Source organism: Gekko japonicus, unplaced genomic scaffold (genome assembly GCF_001447785.1).
Source record: "Gekko japonicus isolate JY-2015 unplaced genomic scaffold, Gekko_japonicus_V1.1 scaffold49, whole genome shotgun sequence".
Taxonomy (NCBI): domain Eukaryota; kingdom Metazoa; phylum Chordata; class Lepidosauria; order Squamata; family Gekkonidae; genus Gekko; species Gekko japonicus.
Genome location: NW_015173674.1, coordinates 389091 through 409289, shown reverse-complemented (window position 1 = coordinate 409289; position 20199 = coordinate 389091). Strand labels below are relative to the sequence as shown.

Below are 20199 nucleotides of genomic sequence, written 5' to 3'. Positions count from 1 at the left end.
TATGCCTTTGATTTTTTGTACCTAAGTGTAGGACTTTGCACTTATCTCTATTGAAATTCATTTTATTTGTCTCAGCCCACTGTTCCAGCCTATCTAGATCATTTTGAATCCTGACTCTGTCTTCTTCAGAATTAGCAATCCCACCCAGCTTCGTGTCATCTGCAAATTTGATAAGCATCCCCTCTGTATTGCCAGAGTCAACCATTTTAGTAACTCTGTCAAAAAAGGAGATAAGGTTGGTCTGGCGAAGACAGAGGTCCTGGGCCTAAGTCGGGTCGGTTCGGGGCTGGGGCTCCCTCTCCCGGCCTTCGATGGGGCACCGCTCATGCCGGTGTCGAGGGTTAGGAGTTTGGGAGTGCTCCTGGACTCCACCTTATCAATGGAGGCCTAGATGGCAGCCACTGCCTTTTTCCATCGGCTGGCGTGGCAGCTGGTTCCTTTCCTTGACCGCGATGACTTGGCCACTGTGATCCATGTGACGGTCACCTCAAGGTTGGACTACTAGAACACTCTCTACATGGGGCTGCCTTTGTCGCAAATCCGGAAGCTGCAGCTGGTGCTGAATGCGGCAGCCAGGCTGTTGATGGGTCTCACTAGACAGGACCACGTCCAGCCTGCGCTGAAGGCACTGCACTGGCTGCCTATAGCATACCGGATTCGCTTCAAAGGGCTGGTTCTTACCTATAAAGCCCTTGATGGCCAGGGTCCAGCGTACCTAAGGGACCGCCTTTCTAGATATGTTCCCCCAAGAGCGCTACGGTCGGGGTCGCAGCACCTATTGATGGTTCCCGGCCCCAAGGACATCAAGCCGGCTGCAACCAGGGCCAGGGCTTTTTCGGCGGCGGCTCCTGTCTGGTGGAATGAGCTCCCAGAGCAGGTTCGGGCCCTGCGGGACCTGGCGCAGTTCCGCAGGGCCTGCAAGACGGAGCTCTTCTGCCAGGCCTTTGCATAGGAGCTGCCGCTGTCACTGTACCACCCCCAAGTTGCCATCATCTACGGTGGATTAAATCTGGAGGTGAGCCGGCCCTGGGCAGACGCCTAGTTAACCGAAGAATGCTTGTTGTCAGACTAGGTTGATGAATGGAATTCATCTTGGATTAAGAACATTTAACATCAAGAGCACCACACTTTACTTAATTACTGTTTCACACTGTTTAATGATTGTTTTTATGTTTTTTAGTCGTTGTTATGGCAATTGCCTCTGTTGTAGCCACCCTGAGCCCGTTGGGGGAGGGCGGGGTATAAATCTAATAATAAATAAATAAAAATAAATAAACCCATGCTGGCTACTACCAATTAACTCATTCTGTTCAAGGTGCTCACAGACAGAGCGTTTAATAATCTGCTCTAGAATTTTCCAGGTATTGATGTCAAACTGACAGGCCTATATTTTCCTGGGTCCGTCTTTTTTCCCTTCTTGAAGATTGGGACAACATTCACTCTTCTGCAGTCTTCCAGCACAACACCAGTACCCCAGGACATCTCAAAGATTAGAGCCAGAGGCACCCTGGGATGCAAGCCATCCGCCCCAGAAGATTTGGAAGTATTTAAGGCAGCTAGATGCTCTCTAACCATTTCCTTCCTTACTCTGGACTGGCAGTTCCTCCATATCCCCTGCATTCTTCAGTTTGTATACAGCTCGCCTTACGACGCAAAGTGAGAGTTGAGTAATTCCGCTTTGTCTTCATCCCTTGTTAAGGCTTGACTGTCTTCCCCTAGCAATGAGCTTACCCCATCCCTGTTCTTCTTTTTGCTCCAAACATACGCATAGAAACCTTTTTTGTTGTTTTTAGCATCCCTCGCAAGCCTCAGCTCCATCTGTGCTTTAGCCTTCCCTACAGACACCATCCCTACCCTACAGACACCATCCCTACAGATTCGAGCCTGCTTCTTGTGCTTCTTTCAGTCATGAAAGGGTTACGTTTCTGTAAGCTATTAATAGCAAGTTTAAAAGAGAGTCATGTAGATTCCTCCCACCAAAGAGAGGGAGGTTTTATTCTTAATGAGCTGACCCAATATTTTGGAGATAGTTTGTGCTATTTTGCTCGTACATAAGGGGTAGACCTTGGGGATAAGGGGGACTTCTATTTCTTCCTTCTTAGGGTCAGAGGAAACAAAGAAACAAGATGGAGTAGATTAGAACTCGAAAGATGAGTTAGACAGTTGTTGTTTTCTTTCCATGCAATCGTTTCCCTAATTGTGAACTTTTTCTTAGAAGTTAACCATACACGTTTCAATACCGCATTTTCCCACTGTGCTTCATTTACTCTGCTAAATATCCAACAACCATCCTCACAACAATCCTGTGAGACAGGTTAGGCTGAGAGTATGTTAGCCCTAGGCCACCCCACACACTTTCATTTCAGAGTGTGGACTCAAACCTAGGTCTCAGAGATACTAAACCAACATTTTCCCACTGTACTTCATTTACTCTGCTAAATATCCAACAACCATCCTCACAACAATCCTGTGAGACAGGTTAGGCTGAGAGTATGTTAGCCCTAGGCCACCCCACACACTTTCATTTCAGAGTGTGGACTCAAACCTAGGTCTCAGAGATACTAAACCAACATTCTGACCACTACACCACACTTGCACTCAGTCTCTGGATCTTGCTCAGATCCCTTGGATCCCAGAGTGATCAGGGCCACTGGAAAATGTGCCTGAAGTCCTTCCTGTCAGCAACCCTGCCTGAGAGGGAAACAAAGGCTTTTGGAATTTTGAGGACGGTGCGTGGATGCTATAATTGAGGTCACAATGCAATGAGATGTTGAATGCAATGCCTAGGGAGGGTGCAGTTTGGGGAGAATGTGACATTACTTCTGAGTGAGGCTCTAGGAGTTTCCCTTAATCTCTATGGTAAAGACCACAGACAAACATGGAAATTCCTGGTACATCACTATGGAGGCCATTTTCCAGTCATTTTCTCCCACACCTCAGTTTCTCAAGGGTAGGGGCTTGGGGCCGAGACTGAGAGAGGGAAACCTAGCCACCAGAAAATGGTTGCCACAGGAGGCAATAACCAAATAGCTGCCATGGAGTGCTAAGGCCAATCACAGATTGTGGGGAGGCTGCTGTTTCTGAATGGTGGCTGCTGTTTCTGAACGGGTGCTCCTTGCAGACACATAGGTTGTTGTGTATGCTGGCCGCCACCAGGGGGTGCTCCTTGCAGACACATAGGTGATGCCTCCAGGGCTCTGTTGAAGCACTCCTTGCTCCAGTGAGGTGGAGGGAGGCCAGGACTGGCTGTTGGCTTTGGGGGAGTGATGCTTTCTTGTAAAAGCAAATGGGGATCAAGAAACCTATTGCAGTTCCTGGGCACTCACAGGCACTACATCTCCCCTGGATATGTATATAGTTGGCCTGCTGGCCGTTTGTCTTTGTCTTAGTTGTGTAAGAGTCAAGCGTGCACCATGTTATGGGAGCTGAGGAGGCCTAGCCACGCGGTCAACCCACTACACAATATAGGTGATGCCTCCAGGGCTCTGTTGAAGCACTCCTTGCTCCAGTGAGGTGGAGGGAGGCCAGCACTGGGGGAGTGATGCTTTCTTGTAAAAGCAAATGGGGATCAAGAAACCTATTGCAGTTCCTGGGCACTCACAGGCACTACATCGGCGATCTATTAATCCATTTACCTGCACTTGTTTTCCAAGTTCAACCAGAATTATAATTCCAGTGTCTACCATCTTCTTGCATTTGACTGCCCAGTCTTGGAAGGGAAGATACTGGCATCCCTGCTCCAAGAATTTGGATAGTCTTTCCTAAGGGTGAAAAAATTAATGAAGCATTAGGAACCATTGTTTTATTTCAGGTTTCCATAGGTTCAGGAAAGATTACAGACAATTTGTGAGGTTCCCCCCCCCTTCCAATTTCAAATTTAAACAGTTCAAACATCAGATCAAGGTCATAAATTATATAAATAACTAATCACATGAAGAAAATATAACATGACAGGGTCATATATTCGAACAGAAGTCATAACTCTGGCGAAATACCTTCACTAGGATTGCCACCTTTTGAACTGTCTTTTCTATGTATTCTCTTTAATAATAGCAAGATATGAAAGTGTTAGCTCACAGTGATCTAGGACCAGAGTTCTGCAATCAAACTGTTGTTAAAGGCATCAGGGCAGAACAGGCTATTTTGCCCCCTACTCAGGCAGCAACTTTGTGTTCATTAAATGTGGGGGGGGGATTTGGTGTACTTACATCTGTGGTATTGTCTTGTAGAACTTTTGCCATCATTATTACAACGAGTTTACATATAGAACATCTGAGGTTGAACTGAGGAAGAAAGAAGAAGAAAATTATTTGAGGGACTCACACAGAACTTTGTTTTTGCAAAACAAAATGAATTTGCTGCTGAAAAATATATTTTTTAATTTAATTAGATTTTAGGCTGCCCTATCTTGCAATGGTACAAAGCACAAAAAACCGCTGGCTAAAGATAAACAAAAATGTATAAAAATAATATTTAATGCCCAGTTCAGTAATACAGTCATATAACTATATAAAGCCAAGGTGTTCTTTCAAGAAACAACAGTAATACAGAAACATAGAAAAATAAAGTCCCCAAAATTTCAGTGTGTCTCACTCCTGTTGTATTGTAATTCCATAGTCCAACTTGACATGTATTCATCATAGACTGGACTCATATAGTTCCTGGAAAATCCAAAAAATCCATAAACCATAGAGATGCGTAGTCCGGATGCAAACTGCCACATTTCGAATAATTATTTTTCAAAACCAATAGGCTACAGTGGGACCTAATCTCAGTAGAAGCACATACAGAAGCCAGTATATTCAGTCATAAAGGATCCCTGGGTGGTCACTGGCAGGGGGAACTGCCCCACCATCTCCCTGCCAGAGCCACAAGGGGATCTGGCAACCCTACAGGCCCCTAATGGGGCTTACATGCTACATAGATCAGTTCTCCTGAGAAAATTATATTATACCTTGCTGAGGTTCCTCCCTTTCCTAAGCCCCACTCTCCCAAGGATCTACCCCTGAATGCTCAGAACAGCAGAGAGGGAAAATAATTTTAATGCCCATATGGCTGCTGGGCCAATAGAATGACATCACTTCCAGAGGAACCCAGAAGTGATATCAGCCATCTCTAGGAAGTACTGGAAACTCTGTGGTTTTACCATAGTCTCCAACAATTCCTATAGAGTGTGGTATAACTTAAAGGTTTTTCCGGAAGTGAAATCATGCCATTGCTGACAGTGCCCCCCCCCCATGCTCCTGGCCTCCTGCTTGTTGCTAGGCCATGCCTGGCAACCATAGTGCTGAGGCAATCTGGTGAACTCTCAGGAGCCAAAGAGGGAACAGAAAAAGATTACTCCCAAGGAAGAGGGGAGAAGGAGGTGGTGGCCTATGTCTCTTTGCCCTTCCACATGAACACAAAAATTAAAATGCACTTCATTGACATAATTTGCACAGCTTTTCTTGGGTAGAATTTTGATTTTGGTTTTCTTTTCTTTTTTTATTATTATTTCCCAACATCCATACTGGGAATTACTACCTTCCCCATGCCAGGAATTGCTTTTGTCTTGATTTCGTGCAAGAAATGTGGGGAAAGATACCATATGATTAATCCAGCCATTTGGACTGCCATCTTTTTTTTTCCTGACATGGCACCTATCCTTGTGACAGGTACATAGAGCCAGAAATTCACCTTGTGAAATGTTTCTCATCACCACATCTCCATTTTGGGATGAGAGCCACTGTTGAATTTATTTGTAACACATGCCAAAGGCACAGAGGCCCTGTCAGAAAGGTGCACTCCTACAACCAGTCCCCCCCCCCTTCCAGGAAGGCATGCATAATTACGCTTTCAGAAACATCCTAACATTTCCTTTAATGACTGTTCTGGGAACTACACCTCTTTGCCTTGGGAGTTCTCTCACACCCCAGATATGTGGAGGGAGACTGTAGTTAAGTTTCAAGTTTAAAACATTCTGGTACCTAGTCAGGGCCCAGGAGTGGACCCCAGAGAAGGCAGGTGCGAAAAGAGAAGGGGGTGGGGGAGAAGGAGAAGCTGAAAAAGAAGAGAACAGAGAAAGGTCATTAGGTTGCTGAGACAAAAGAAAATGGAAGAGGCTGCCAGGAGGAGGAAGCAGGGAAAGCTGAACTGGAGGCTGGCAGATACAGATAGTTCAGTTGGTGAGAGAGAGAGAAGGAAGCAGGGAAAGGGGAGGGTATTGGGGTCCAGGGTTGGGGCCCAATTGCTTTGAATAAGTCCAAGAGTGGAATTTAATATTGGGTGGATCTGTGAAGCAGGGTCCAGTAGCTTGAGCATCAAGCGCAGTAAGACATGACCATGACCAACAGAACTTTCCAAATTCTCATGAGTGGAATCTGTCAAGAGTTTAGGAAGTCCTACTGGTCATGTGTGACTTGCCACACTATATTTAAGGATGCCCAGGGGAAAAGGAGGGAAGGAACATTGGCGTTTGAAGGCGGAGGCATCTAGCCTGGAGGAATATTATCCTTTTAATAGAGGCTTAATGAGGTGCCGTTTACCAGTTGATGGCATTTACCTCCCTGCCCTGAAAAGCTTCAGCTGGCCAATGCCACACATCAAGCCTCTATTAAAGTGACAGGACCAATGCTCCCTCTAAGCTGTGGAGTCTTGTGAGCAAAGATTTTACTTTGTGAGCTACTGGCATTAAAGTTGTGAGCGAGCGATTTGGCTGCTGCATACATTAGTTTGCTCTTGAGCCATCCTTCCTGAGCTAAGACAAAAATGTGTGAGCTAGAGGCTAAAAAACTGTGAGCTAGCTCACACTAACTCAGCTTAGAGGGAACACTGGAGGGAACACTGGCTGCTGGCAATTGTTTATGGTTTTGGGTTGTTTTTATGATGGATTTTAATTGTATTTATATATGCATTTTATGTAAGCTGCCCTGAGCCTGCCTTGGCAGGGACTGCGGGGTATAAATTGAATACATAAATAAATAAATAAAGCCTAGGCAGAGGTTGTGCCCTCCAAAGCCACCTCTTGTGAAACAGCCATTGCTTATAAAGATGGTTGGCAAGGCATCCCTGGATAGTACACTTACCTCAGGGGATCTGTTCATGATTTGTTGACAGTGATCCAAGGTCCCGCATTTCAATGCTGTTGGGAAATCCTGACACTTTGTTTCTGGGCCTTCTACACACTCTTTGTCCCAAGTCAGAGGACTTGCAGTAGCTGTCAATAAGGTGGAAAGGGAAAATTAGACTAAAGCTGTACAGTGGAAAGATATCTTTGGCCCATTGTGAAAGAAAATATTTCCCTTCATGGAATCCATTTCTACCTTATTAAGCTGATTGACACAGTGTTAAGATTTAGAATGGAAGGACCAAGGCTCAAAAGCTAGAACAAGTACCTCAGCCCAAGTTGCCCATCAATAAAATGGGAATTATAGTGCTATACTAGCCTGAAACTCATGCTTTGCTTCAGTATTTAAGTTCCGCAAATCCAGTTATAATACTGATGATGTGAAGTTTGAAATGTAACATTTGCTGTAGGAATTCTAATGGAGAAGATTGTAGTGTAAAAACTGAAGTGAGACAGGCGTTCTGTTTTTTTTTTCTGTACTGAAGTACATCTCTGTAGACCACATTGGTGGTTCTGCCCTTAGGTGGTTCTGCCCTAGGATCACCAGGCTGCTTGGTGAGCTCACTCGAGAGCAGGCCATATAGAACTATCCATGTGAGAAGCAGTAGTCTCTGTTAAGTCTTGGGACTTGTTGATGGTCATAGGTGATCCTGCTGGGGTAGCCTCCGTGATGGATTAAAGTACCCTGGCCCTGCTCCTACACTTGACAAATGCCCGCCTGTTTGGTATAAGGGGGGGATTGTGTTTAAAGGAATTGGGGAGGCTGGGCCAGTAGCAGTGCTAAGGCAATCCTGCTGAGCGAGCCTCCATGATGGCTTTAAGAACTACACACCCCTTCCAACCCATGTCTGAAGGCATTGGGGAGGCTGCAGCAGCAGGATTGCTAAGGCAATGCTGCTTGGGCAGCCTCTCCAATGGTTTTCAATGCTCTGCCCCTGCTCTTGCACCTGACAGACAACTGCTTGTCAGTTGGCAAAGGGGTGGGTAGGAGTATGTCTAAAGCCTTTGGGGAGGCTGGCCCAGCAGCATTGCTAAGGTGTTTCTGCTTGGGTGGCCTCCCCGATGGATTAAAGTACCCTGGACTTCTTCCTACACCTGACAGACACCCACCTGTCTGGTGATGGGGGGAGTGTGTTTAAAGGCACCAGGGAGGCTGGGCCAGCAGCAGCACTAAGGCAATCCTGCTGAGCAAGCCTCCCCGATGGCTGTAAGCATCCCACCCCCTCTCCTACACCTGACAGGCAGCTGCCTGTCCAGTGTAGGAGGGGAGGGGTATTGCAAGCCATTGTGGAGGCTGAGCTGGCAGGATCGTTAAGGTGTTACTGCTGGGGTGGGCCCCCTGATGGCTTTAAGCACCCTGCACCTGCTGCTGCACCTGACAGACAGCCGCCTGTCAGTTGTAGGAGAGGGGGAGCATGTTTGAAGCCATGGGGGAGGCTGGGCCAGCAGGATTGCTGCATCTCACAGGTGGTTGGACATTCCTGATTTCCTCAACTGTCGTTAGCTCTCTGCAGTCTCCTATAACTGTTTTTACCTCAGAACACTAAGCTCTGCAGCTGACCAATCAGAGAGTGGGGGGTGGAAGGAGGCAGCAGCCTGGCAGCTACATAGGAAGCAATGGGTGGAGCACATTTTACTCCTTTTGACCCCCTTAGGGGTCAAATTTCTAAAAATCCCTTCTTAGTGAGCATCTATGTCATGGTAGGAAAGCTCTCCCCAAATTTCATGTTTCTAGGTCTAGGGGATTTTATGGTGAGGGGACTTTCTTTTATATATATATAGATGTGATAGTATCATATGTGGAGAAATGTGATAAAGTGGAAAATACAGAAACACTACAAAAATTGTTAAATACATTTACATATCCTCATACAATAGTTTTAAAACATCATTTTTTAAGCGACAATTTCTTCCTCAGATAAGAGGCAGGCTAATAAAGCATCCTTTCAGAGAACAAAATAATAGATTTGTGAATAAAAATAAGCATTTAAAATATAAGTAAAATAAAACTAAATAATAAAAACCATATTTATATAATAAATAACACTGTTTGGTTTTGTTTATAAAATTATTAATATAAGTTAGAATCTATGGTCTGAGACAAAAAAAAATCCAGCCACACTGTTGTAGGAAGAGAAACATTTGAGAAGAATAAATGGGGGGAGGCACATGAAGGAGATGGGGAAGACCCATTTGGCCACCACAGTGCAACTGGGATTGACCTGTAGCACAGCTCAACAGGCCATGTGCTCCAACAGTTCCTATTGTCCAGGGACCAATTTCATTTTTCTGATATGCCAGTGGTAAATCATTGCCCCAGTGTTGTCCAAGTTTTGGCTTCTCTGTCTAAACATGATGTTAATGTGAATAGCTAGACTTTTCAAAGTTCAGCTCCATCCCAAGGATCTCTAGAAGATAAACTTCTGGTGAAAACACCAACATGGATACAAAATGATGTGTATATGCACAAACACACACACACACACACACACACACACACATAGTCTCTAAGGGCATGTAATGTTGCCACTAAGGATGAGCACAAACTGGTCAATGAACTAAAGTTCATCACGAATTTTGGGCGATTTGTGAAGCAATGTTTGTAAACTGAAGAACCGCCATGAACTTTCATGAAGTTTGATGCAGTTTGTGGCATTTAAACCCATGCTTTCTGCTCTTCAAGAAAAACAGCTGTTTAGTTTAAGTGGCTGGGAGCCATTTAAACCCATGCTTTCTGCTTTTCATGGAAAGCAGAAAGCAGTAGTTTAAATGGCTCCTAGCTCCCCGCCAATCAGCTGTTTGGTTTAAATGCCCCCCTGCTTTCTGCTGCCCATGAAAAGCAGCAAGAAGCAGAAAGCAGGGTTGTAAACTTTAAATGGCTCACAAACCACTATGAGTTGGGTTAGTTCACAAACCAACCTCCCCATTCCTATGGGTTTGTGGTTCAGTTCGTAGTTCAGCCCATCCCTCGTTGCCACTCTACTGAAGCCGAGAAAATATGGACCTGGTCAATGTCTGGATGGGAGAATGCCTGGAAATCCTATACATGGTACCGTGAACTCCATAAAAGATAAGCTTTTTTTAACTGTCACAGGAACATTATGTCATCTCCCCCGACATATCTTTAACTACAAGAGAAAAAATCCCCCATTTAGGTTTTTAAATTAATGAAGGATTAGTTATTGAACAATGCAGCACACAGCAGGCTGAGCAAAACTTTTCAGAATAGAAAATAATGGTGAGGTTGGGCTCTAGCAGTGATCCTTGGTACAAATATAGTGGGATTAACAGCATGTCCTTATTTTCATTGGTGAAAGGTTGGAGGGTATGAGCCAGGGAATGATTGAAAGACTGAAGGTATCTAGGAAAAGAGCCTGTAGTGGCTTAATACAGGAAAAAGAGAGGTATGATGGCTGCCCTAACCTGAAAGGGCCAGGCTAACCTGGTATGATCAGATCTCAGAAGCTATGCAGGGTTGGCCTTGGTTAGCTCTGGCATGGGAGACCACAAAGGAAGTCCAGGCTTGCTGTGCAGAGACAGGCAATGGCAAAGTGCCTCCGTTCTTCTCTTGCCTTGAAAATCCGATGGAGTCGCCATAAATCAGCTGCAAATTGATCGCACTTTCCAGTATTGTTGTGGCTGCAGAACAGCTGAGAGGATTTAAGGGGGCTTGGGCAGGTTGGGGACGTTGCTGCTATCGTCTACCTGGAGGATCCATATTAGGGTTGCCAAGTTGATTTTTCCTACCTGCGGGGGAGCCTTGCTGGGCTCCGGGAGCTCTCTGTTGATGCATGCATGCACGCTGCCAGCACATCACCAAAAGTGACGCGCGACATCGAACACATTGAGGGCATGGCCCCGATCGTCGGAGGGAAAACCATAGAGTTTTCCCTCCGACGATCAGGGCCACGCCCTCAACGTGATCGACGTGGTTGCGTCACCTCTGGTGACGCAGCCACGCTGCGCTTCGAGGGGCAGAGTTCACCCCGGGGCTCGACTCTGCGGTGGTGGAAATCGGGCCTCCGAAGCGGGGGTTTACCCGCCCCCCCGCCCCCACTTGGCAGCCCTAATCCATATGTGCATTTGAAGCTGTGAGTCCACATGTAATAAAACCTCAAACAGAATGCCAAGAATTCTGGTGAGCAGTCTGGTGGGATGGGGCAGAGGTGAATGGCACACACAGAAGCTGAGGCAGGGGGGCTTGCCTCGTAAGGCCCTGAGGCAAATTACACCACTTGCTCCACCTCACCCAGGCTGCTAGGCTCCCCCAGGCTGGCTAGGGCCATAACTACTTCAAATAGGACTGACTTTTGTCACTGCTAGAATGGTTGCCTATCCTCCTGGGGCCAGTACTTTATGTTTACTGACTGCCTCCTCCTTTTATATGGTTGGATAGTTTTTAGATGATTAATCGATGGGGCTGAGAGTAAGGGGGACACTTGCTTAGAGTTTTTTGTTTGTTTTACTGGTTTTACTGGTTTTTGTTTGTTTTACTGAAGACCGAAAAAGAAAATATGAATGATGATCTTTGCTTCTCTCAATTCATGATAGCTTTTGTTTATTTAAATTGGACATTCTTCCATACTTCCTTCACTATTCTCAAAGTTATTAGTTTTGGCTGCTGATTTTGCTAAATAGAATTATTATAATTTATTGTCTTATTCAACCATATTTGATATTGTTTTACTGTATTTTTATGTAACTCCTCTTTGAGTGTCAGAAATACTACATAAATATTTGAAGTAAATATGTGAATCATGTTTTTAAGAGTGCAAGAACCTGAGGTTTGGTAATATAAAACATAGCTAAATTTGATTGCTTCACTGAATACTTAAAGAGTAGATAATTATCATCTTCACACATTACAGAATGCCCAGGTTGAACCTATGGGGGGGAAACCCATGTGTTCTCTGAAATACATATGGATTTGGCCCAAATTATACTTCCTCCAGGAATGTTTCAAATTGGGAAAATGACATGGGGGGTGAAGCCCCCTCTTCACGTGTGCTGTGGTTCTGATGCTGTCATGACCCCAGAGGGTCGCCTTCCGCCTTCCGCCACCCTGGACTTACGGTCCCTTGAGAAGGCCCAGGGTACCTTCCCAAGCCCCTTCAAATATCCCCTTTGTGGCCGAGAAACATAAGCGTGATGACCAAGGCAGAGAAACTTAACAATAGTTTATTAAGAACAATACTGGGGCAAGGCAAATAAGGCAAGGTACTTAAAAAAGGTACAGCAGTGTTTAAAAGGCAAAATAAACAGAATCCTAATGCGACTACCTCGTCACTTAACTAGTTACTACTTAATGCCTATAGCCTTCTTCCCAGGCCTCCTGCCTAACACTCACGCTGAGCCAAGTGGGGGATCTTTTCTCTCACCAAACCAGCCTGTCCCGTCTCTGAGACCAGGCCGCAAAGAGAGACGAAAGAACTTAGGAATCTTTCTCTTCCCCAGACCAGCCTGTCCCCTCACTGAGACCAGGCTGCAGAGAGACGAAAGAACACCCTTTTCCACAGCTAGCAGCTCAAGTCAGACTCCTCACAAAGTATGTGGCAATCTCTTCACAGAATCCCTGAACTCTGATTGGCTAAAAACCGTCCCCAAGCATTGTTGGGATTGTAGGCTATCTGCTTCTACTCCCAGACAGGCCCCTCCTAGAGCTTATATTTGATTACCTCCGTCCTGCACAGATCATGACAGATACAAACTTAGCACTGTACATGTTTGCACTGACGAGAACCTGCAACTCAAATCAAACTGTGCATGTAACAGGTTGGAGACCCCAGACTCAATCTGTGCACTTAGGTTTACCAGCTCTGAGTTGGGAAATATGTGGAGATTTTGGGGGTGGAATCTGAGGAGGGTAGGGTGTTACCCAGAGGCACTGCCTTACTCAAGGGTAGCCCCAACAGCAGGGGCACCCCACTTCTAACCTGAACCAGAGACCCACAAACTCAGGCCAAGGAAGGCACTCTTGGCCTGAACCATAGAGCTAGCCAAAAGCTCTGGAAAAGGGTTTCAATTTCAGGTTTTATAAGGCAGCCTTTCAAGCAATCTCCAGCCTTTCCCCTCTATCCAGCAAAGGTATGCATATGAAACAATGCCAAGTTCCACCAAGTACAGATCTGCATTTCCAATAAGCTATTCAGTAGCCACCTGAGAACAGCCCTTCTGTCTCCAACTCTGCAAGCAGCCCTTTTGTGTGCACCTATGTCTATGTGAAAAAATTTTGTCTCCACAACTGTATTTCATGCTCCATCTCTCAGGATACTGAGATAAACCAATCAAACATTCAAATGTTTTAGCAATCCTTCCTGATGCTAATCAGGGACCTATCTCTCACCTTTTGTACACCTGGGAAACTATTCAACCTGCCTTGGCAGAACTATTAGTGGCCATCAAACCAATTCAGCTAGCCATCCAACATCTGGCTAAGCCCATCAACACTATTGTGAATCCAGACTCTGCCCTTCTGGAATCTCCTTGGTCACACCTAGGCCTTGCCCTTCTGGACATCGTACCCGCTGGGACTCATCACTGGTCCAGGTAAACTTTTGTCTTTACCTGGGACAAGCCACTCAAGGCCTCCCATTGGTCCGCATTGTTTTCCAATATCTATATCTGATCGCCTCAACTCTTTATTTTCTAGCTCTTGTGTGTGATATCTTTATTTAATTAGCTGAATGTATTAGAGTTATTTTTCTTAATAAATTTCATAAAACATATTCCTGTCTGTCGTCTATGTAAGCTCCAAGTGGGGCCTGATTCTAGTATAGCTGAAGATCAGTCCCTAACTTGCACACCTATTAAAGAAAGGTCTCTTAGCTAATTTCCCCATCATAATTCATACAGAGACCTGGTGTTGCGGCTAACGGGTTTGGGGCTGGGAGGGATTTCAATGGGATATAATGCCCTAGAGTCAACCTTCCAAAGTGGCCATTTTCTCCAGGGGAGCTGATCTCTGTCACCTGGAGATCAGCTGTAAAAATAGTGGGAGATCTCCAGCCACTACCTGAAGGCTGGCGACTCTATGTGTACTCCATAACATGTGAATCAGGGGAGACTTCCGGGATACGACGCTGCAGATGGTCGCGTCTCGGATTGCTCCCGAGACGCCCGTCCCTGCTTTGCTTTTTTGGAGCCCCCTGACTATCGGGTGAGCTCCGATCTGCTTCTTGGAGGGAGGTGGAGTGGCAAGGAGCTTTTTCGGCCACCCCTGCTGATGGCAGTCGAGGGGGGGTGTTGCCGTCTTGTCCTGATGCAAGAACAAAGATGCAGAAAAAACATGGCTGCCATGTTTTTTCTTTACAGCAACCACCCTTTTTATTTTATTTAATTTTTTTTTTGGGGGGGGGGGGTGTTGGAAAATAAAAGAATAGGACTCTAATGTTACTGTGAGATACCTTATAAATTTATAATCTGAGGGAAGTTTGTTTTTGTTGGGATGGGTTTTGTTAGACTTTTTTGTATTACATTATAACTTTACCCCCCCCCTTTCTTTATAGGGTTTTCTTAGGTATAAAGGGAAGTGAGAGAATGAACAGGTGTGCATTATTTATCTCTATGTAGGTAATTTCAAGATAAAGGAGGGGAGAACTCACAGTGATGTTTAAGTGCATAATGTTAGAAATTTAAAAGAAAACAAAAACAACAATAATAATAATATTTTTTTAAAAAGCCTTCAGTTAGATAATTTCTCAAAATTGTGTAGTTCTTTCATGGATAATATGTTGGCTAGAATGGCTAAGAATAATTATTTAGGTATGTTAAAAACCAGGCCCCTTTTTAAATTAATACTTTTGCTCAGCTGATTTTCCCAAAGAGGACAAGGAGAGAATAAAATGTAAACTTTCTATGTAAATAGAATACTCCAATACATGTGTTCTGTTTCGTAAAAATGTTCCATGTTAGAGGTTTCGTTGCTGTTGTTGTTTTTTCTCAAAACTCTATGTTTTTGTTCTTTTTTATTGTTTGCTAGAACGACAAGAGTGACAAAATAGCTATTCTTATATTGGGTTTGCCTAGTGGAAAATCAACTGTTTATAAATATATGTCTAAGAGATAATTAAACAGAAAGATTGATCCAGGCATTGCTGTATGTGGAAGTTCAAAAAAAATTTTTTTCTTCTTTCTTCATAGTATAGAATGACCACTAATAAATTGGTTTTGCAAGTAGAGCAAACAGGAAGCAAAACCCTAAATACCTAAGTAAATAGGGTGGCTCCACGAATGTGATATTTTCAGTCCAAGAAAGGTTTAGGAGTTAGAGTGCTGTTGTTATGGTTAGTGGTATATTATAAACCTTGTTATTGGAGCAAGTTAGATGAACTTGATACACGCAGTACTTGAGCTGTTAGAGTTAATAGGATTAGGATAAAATGTATAATCAACGTATTTATTTAAGTTTGAATATTGTGTGTGTAAAATATGTGTCTTTTTGTTATATTTGATGAAAACTCAATAAATAGAATATTAAAAAACATGTGAATCAGTAAAATTCTTTAATCACTAGAATACCCTATAACTTATATGATATTGTACTTGAAATTGCACAATCAGTATAATTTTTTGTTAGATACATTTGGCTTTTGCAGGGGTCTCGAATGCATAGCCCTGCTTTAGGGTAACTAGTTGACCAGACAAAAATGTATCTTGCTTGTTCCCATGCCTTTAATTGCCCTTTGATCTGCAGAAATCATAAGCTGAAGCATTTTCCAGCATTTTCCTACTATTGTCTGTAGATGAAGCTGCTATGAAAGGTGCTGGAACAGAGCTAGATGCTCTGGAGGGTGGACACGATGACATTGTACCCCACTGAGATCCCTGTCCTTTTTAGGCTCCACCTCGAAATCTCCAGGAGTTTCCCAACCTGGATCTGGCAACCTGACCCACCATACCACACTGGTGGTCAAGGGGGACCTGGCAACCCTAACCTGGATTGCCATGTGATGAAAAGCTTCACCTGCAGATTTTTGTAGCTCAAGTGTCTGTTCAAGACACAGGAGCAGGCCAGATAAAGATATATATTTCTGGTAAGTTGGCAGCCCTAAGTGTTGCCATGAATTTAAGGAAGCCAATTCCAGAAATTAACTTACACCTTCTCAACTAGATCTAAGTAATTCTTTTCAGGATAACCCAGGAAAGCAATTGCACATAGTCTGCAAACACTATGTGACCACCAGGGTATTAAAGTGTTCTTTCAAAAAAACATCCAAAATCTTTTACCAGCAAAGCAATCATGGCCTTGTTCTTTCTTAGTGTGATTTAAAACAGTGAGATTTTGTACTCATTAACGTTTTTAAACTAATGCCTTTATTATTCCCTTTTTTCCTTCGCACAGAATGTTCCTTTAGAAATCCAGCTTGCTACGAAAACCTTTGCTTGTATTCCTTAAACTTATTTTTCTTCTTCTCTTGTAATTAAAGCCAAAATACTCAGCACAATTTGACATTGATGATGGAATAGATGTTTGTTAGTAATTAGCTGCTTTGTGTTGCTTCTCCCTGAGTTGATTGTTATTCCCAAAGTAAATTCCTGAAGACAAACCGCCCTAACATTATGAGTACCTATTAAATGTGGCCAGCTTTTCAAGATGCTCTTTTGTACCCACTGATTTCTGCGAATGTAGGCATTGATGAAAGCACTTTCTTCCTGGTCAGCTGACAACCCTATCTAGAGGTGACCTCAGGATTCCACAGCTCACAGAAAACTAATCTGTTGGCGCCTCACCCACACCACAATGAGCAAAGGAAAGTCTCATGCATTATAATTAATATCACATATGCTAAGAGCCATGTGTGCAAGTTAGGGAAACATGTGAGTGGCCCTGATGAGGGCAGAAAAGCAGGGCATACATTTTGGAAATAAATAAACAAACAAACAAATAAAGTTGGAAATAAAATAAAGTTTCTTTGTGTGGGTGTAAGGCACTGTGCTGTGCTCAGAAGTGTCACATTCATGCCACATATTGACACAGTGCAACTGTACCAGCCTAGCTATGCTAGGCCAAAACCAAGAAAGATGAGATGTGAACCCTTGTCAGACATTTGATTTTGGCACTTCCACTGTGTCTGACAGGAACGCAAGCTACCCATGATCCTCCCAACACATGCAGTTGCCATTTTGTGTGAATCCCATCCCCAGCTGCTCATCTTAATGCCTTAAGATTGCATGCTCCCAGACAGCTGTGTGCAGTTTCGGAATACTATTTGCAGAACTGTCTTAGTTAAAGCTCTATATTTTAGATGTACAACTATCTTAAATTATCATTTTGTGCTAGCCTAGATCAGTATATTGGCAAGCATATCCTTTGCTGCGGGAAACTAGATTCTATAGTTAGGGTTGCCTGCTCTGGGTTGTGAAATCCATGGAGATTTTGGGGGTGGAGCCAGGGAAGGGCGGAGTTTGGGGAGGGGAGGGACCTCAGCATGGTACAATGCCCTAGAGTTCACCCTCCAAAGCAGCCATTTTCTCCAGGGGAACTGATCTCTGTTGTCTGGAGTTATAATAGCAGGAGATATTGTTTGGAGTAGCAGGTTAATAGCGGGAGATGTTTTCTGGAGTTGTAATAGTGGAAGATCTCCAGGCCCCACCTGGAGGCTGCCAACTCCATCTACAGTAGTAAGTATGAACAGCAAGCATATAGGCATAGCTCCACTTAGTTTTGTAATATTTACTTTTATGTGGTATGTAAACTATGGGGAAGAGTTCAGGGGGGTGGACAGAATGCTAGAACTGTGGACTCAGAACCATTAAGCTCAAGAGAGCCAGGATTTGGCAAGGCTCCGGAGGTACTTTTATAAGCACTGTCCTGACCTGGGTTCTGATCCTTCTGCAAGGGCTGCTGTCATTTTCAAGGTGATTCCCTCAGTCATAAGGCTTATTAACTTTGCTAGAGTCTCAGGAAAGCAAGACCAAGTCCTTAGCTGCACAGACAAGAATGTGAAATTTCATGAGTTAAACACTTACGAGCTCTCTGACAGTGCTGACCTTGCAAAATTTTAACTATTTAAAATAAGAACATAAGAACATAAGAGACTCCAATGTTGGATCAGGCCAAAGGCCCATCCAGTCCAACACTCTGTGTCACACAGTGACCAGAAATACCAGGTGCCATCAGGAGGTCCACCAGTGGGACCAGGACATTAGAAGCCCTCCCACTGTTGACCCCCCCCCCAAGCACCAAGTCTGACTAATCTCAGAGGAGCAATTAATCATTGCCAAAAACTGCTCTGAGGAATTGTCTCCTTGTAGTGTATTCTGAAGCTGCCAGGAATACCTAAGATGTAATGTGAAACATCTCATAAGGAAGCAATGTTAAGCTTCGTCTTGAACAGGGATTGAAGTTCAAGACTAATGCGTCCAATCAGGTTCAAATGTATATAAGCGGGAAAGACTCTGATTGGTCCTTATTCGCTCAACCTGATAGGTTGATAACTGTATAGTAGGAGTGGCTACATTAGCCCGGAATGTTTAAATACCGAGCAGCTGCAATGGAAAAGCTTTTCGGGCTATCAGAAGTTGTACCGTGTTAGAGAAGTGATCGTCGAGCTGAAATAAACCTGAGTTTTGCTGAAATCACTCTCTGACTATTTTGTTAAGCATCGGACTTAACACTCTTATTGAAAAAGCTAACTAGGAATAGCTATCAGATATTTTCTCCTGTCTTAAAAATCATGAATGATCAGCATCCCATGTAGGAAAGTGTGATTAATAAACTTATTTAAAGACTTATGGAAAAGAATTGGTGCGCATATCTACTTCAGCATAATTTCAAGGGAGGACAAAGAGAGGGGAAGCTTGCTTTCCGATCTATGCAGTGTTTCCAAATTTTATACTATTATGGCCCATTTTCACACCCATATTTATACTATGCTTTCTAGGTGAAGCACATCCCAAATCAAAACCCACAGACAGAATTTCCATACTAGTTAACAATCACTGAAGATGATTCTTCCAAGCGCTTAGCTGAGAGACATAGCAACACCACATCTTTCAACCAGTTTGAAATGACTGTCATGACTTCTCTTCTGCTACCATAGGAATTGTATTTTTGTGCTTGGGGAACCGAAAAGACACCAGCCCTTTCACACGTGTAGTTCTTTGAGCCATTTTACTGGGAACTGTGAGAACCTAAATTGAACCTGTTTTTAAAGTGTGCTACTGATGGAGAGTGATGGATTTATACTGACATGAAATTCATCCTGACAATTAAGTGCACTAAAAATAAATACAACTGCTGGGACTTTTATTTAACATTCCACACTCTCCCGCTTTTGTACTTTCTTCTGCATTATAATACTGAGGGCCAAACTACATGTTATGTTTAACACATGGCACCAATGGGGGCTTGCAGCAGGACACTAGCTGCAGGTTCCCCATGGCAACTCAGGAGAAGCAGGGCTATTTGGTGCAGGAACGCACTGGAACACAGTTCCGGCTGGCTTCTGAGCCTGCCCCACCCACTGCCCTCCCCTCCCTCGCCAAAAGCCTGCTCTGCACACATGCAGGGAAATTTTCCTCCTTCTTGCCTCTGGCGTCAGCTCTTTCCTTCTCCAGCCTTGCCTATTTCTTGTTTGGGTGGTGAGAAATCCCTGTTTTATCTCTTATCAGGAGTCACGTGGTAGCTTCCCTACAGTGTGTGTGGTTTTTTTTTTTCCAGAGTCCTCTACCCAAAAGCCATTTGATCTCAGAGCTTTTGGGGTTTTTTTTGAACTGCAAGCATAGTACGCTTTCTGCAATGGCAGTTGGCAGAGGGTGCTATTTGCCAGCTCTAAAGTTTTGCTCCTCCAGGCTGCACAACTTTTGCTTCTTCTGGTGAGTTTTTGTGTTGTAAATGTGGAAATCCTTGGGGAAGAAGATGAGTTCCCTCCTCCTGTGGCCACCCCCCCTTCCCCTTTATTTTGAACACCAAAGCAGAAAGAAAGGTGGAGTGTGTGTGTGTGTAGGGACAGAGAGAGAAAGGGAGAAAAAAACTGTGAATTAAAAACAATATATATCTTCTAATCAGGTTTCTTACTATTTGCTAGAGAGTTTCTCTGGATCCTGAGGGGGAGGGAGATTTCAGACCAGTGTGTGCGGGGAGGGGTGTGGGA

General features: G+C 44.1%; 1 protein-coding gene across 1 annotated transcript in view; it reads right to left on the bottom strand.

Moving 5' to 3' along the window:
- LOC107120249 (prosaposin-like) overlaps nt 1-20199 on the bottom strand; it is a 72712-nt gene that overhangs the window by 26302 nt on the left and 26211 nt on the right. Inside the window, exons 2-4 of the mRNA XM_015422897.1 lie at nt 7065-7195; nt 4209-4283; nt 3636-3761 (exon numbers count right to left, since the gene is read on the bottom strand). Coding sequence (XP_015278383.1) covers nt 3636-3761; nt 4209-4283; nt 7065-7195 — 332 coding nt within the window. The remainder of the gene's footprint in view (nt 1-3635; nt 3762-4208; nt 4284-7064; nt 7196-20199) is intronic.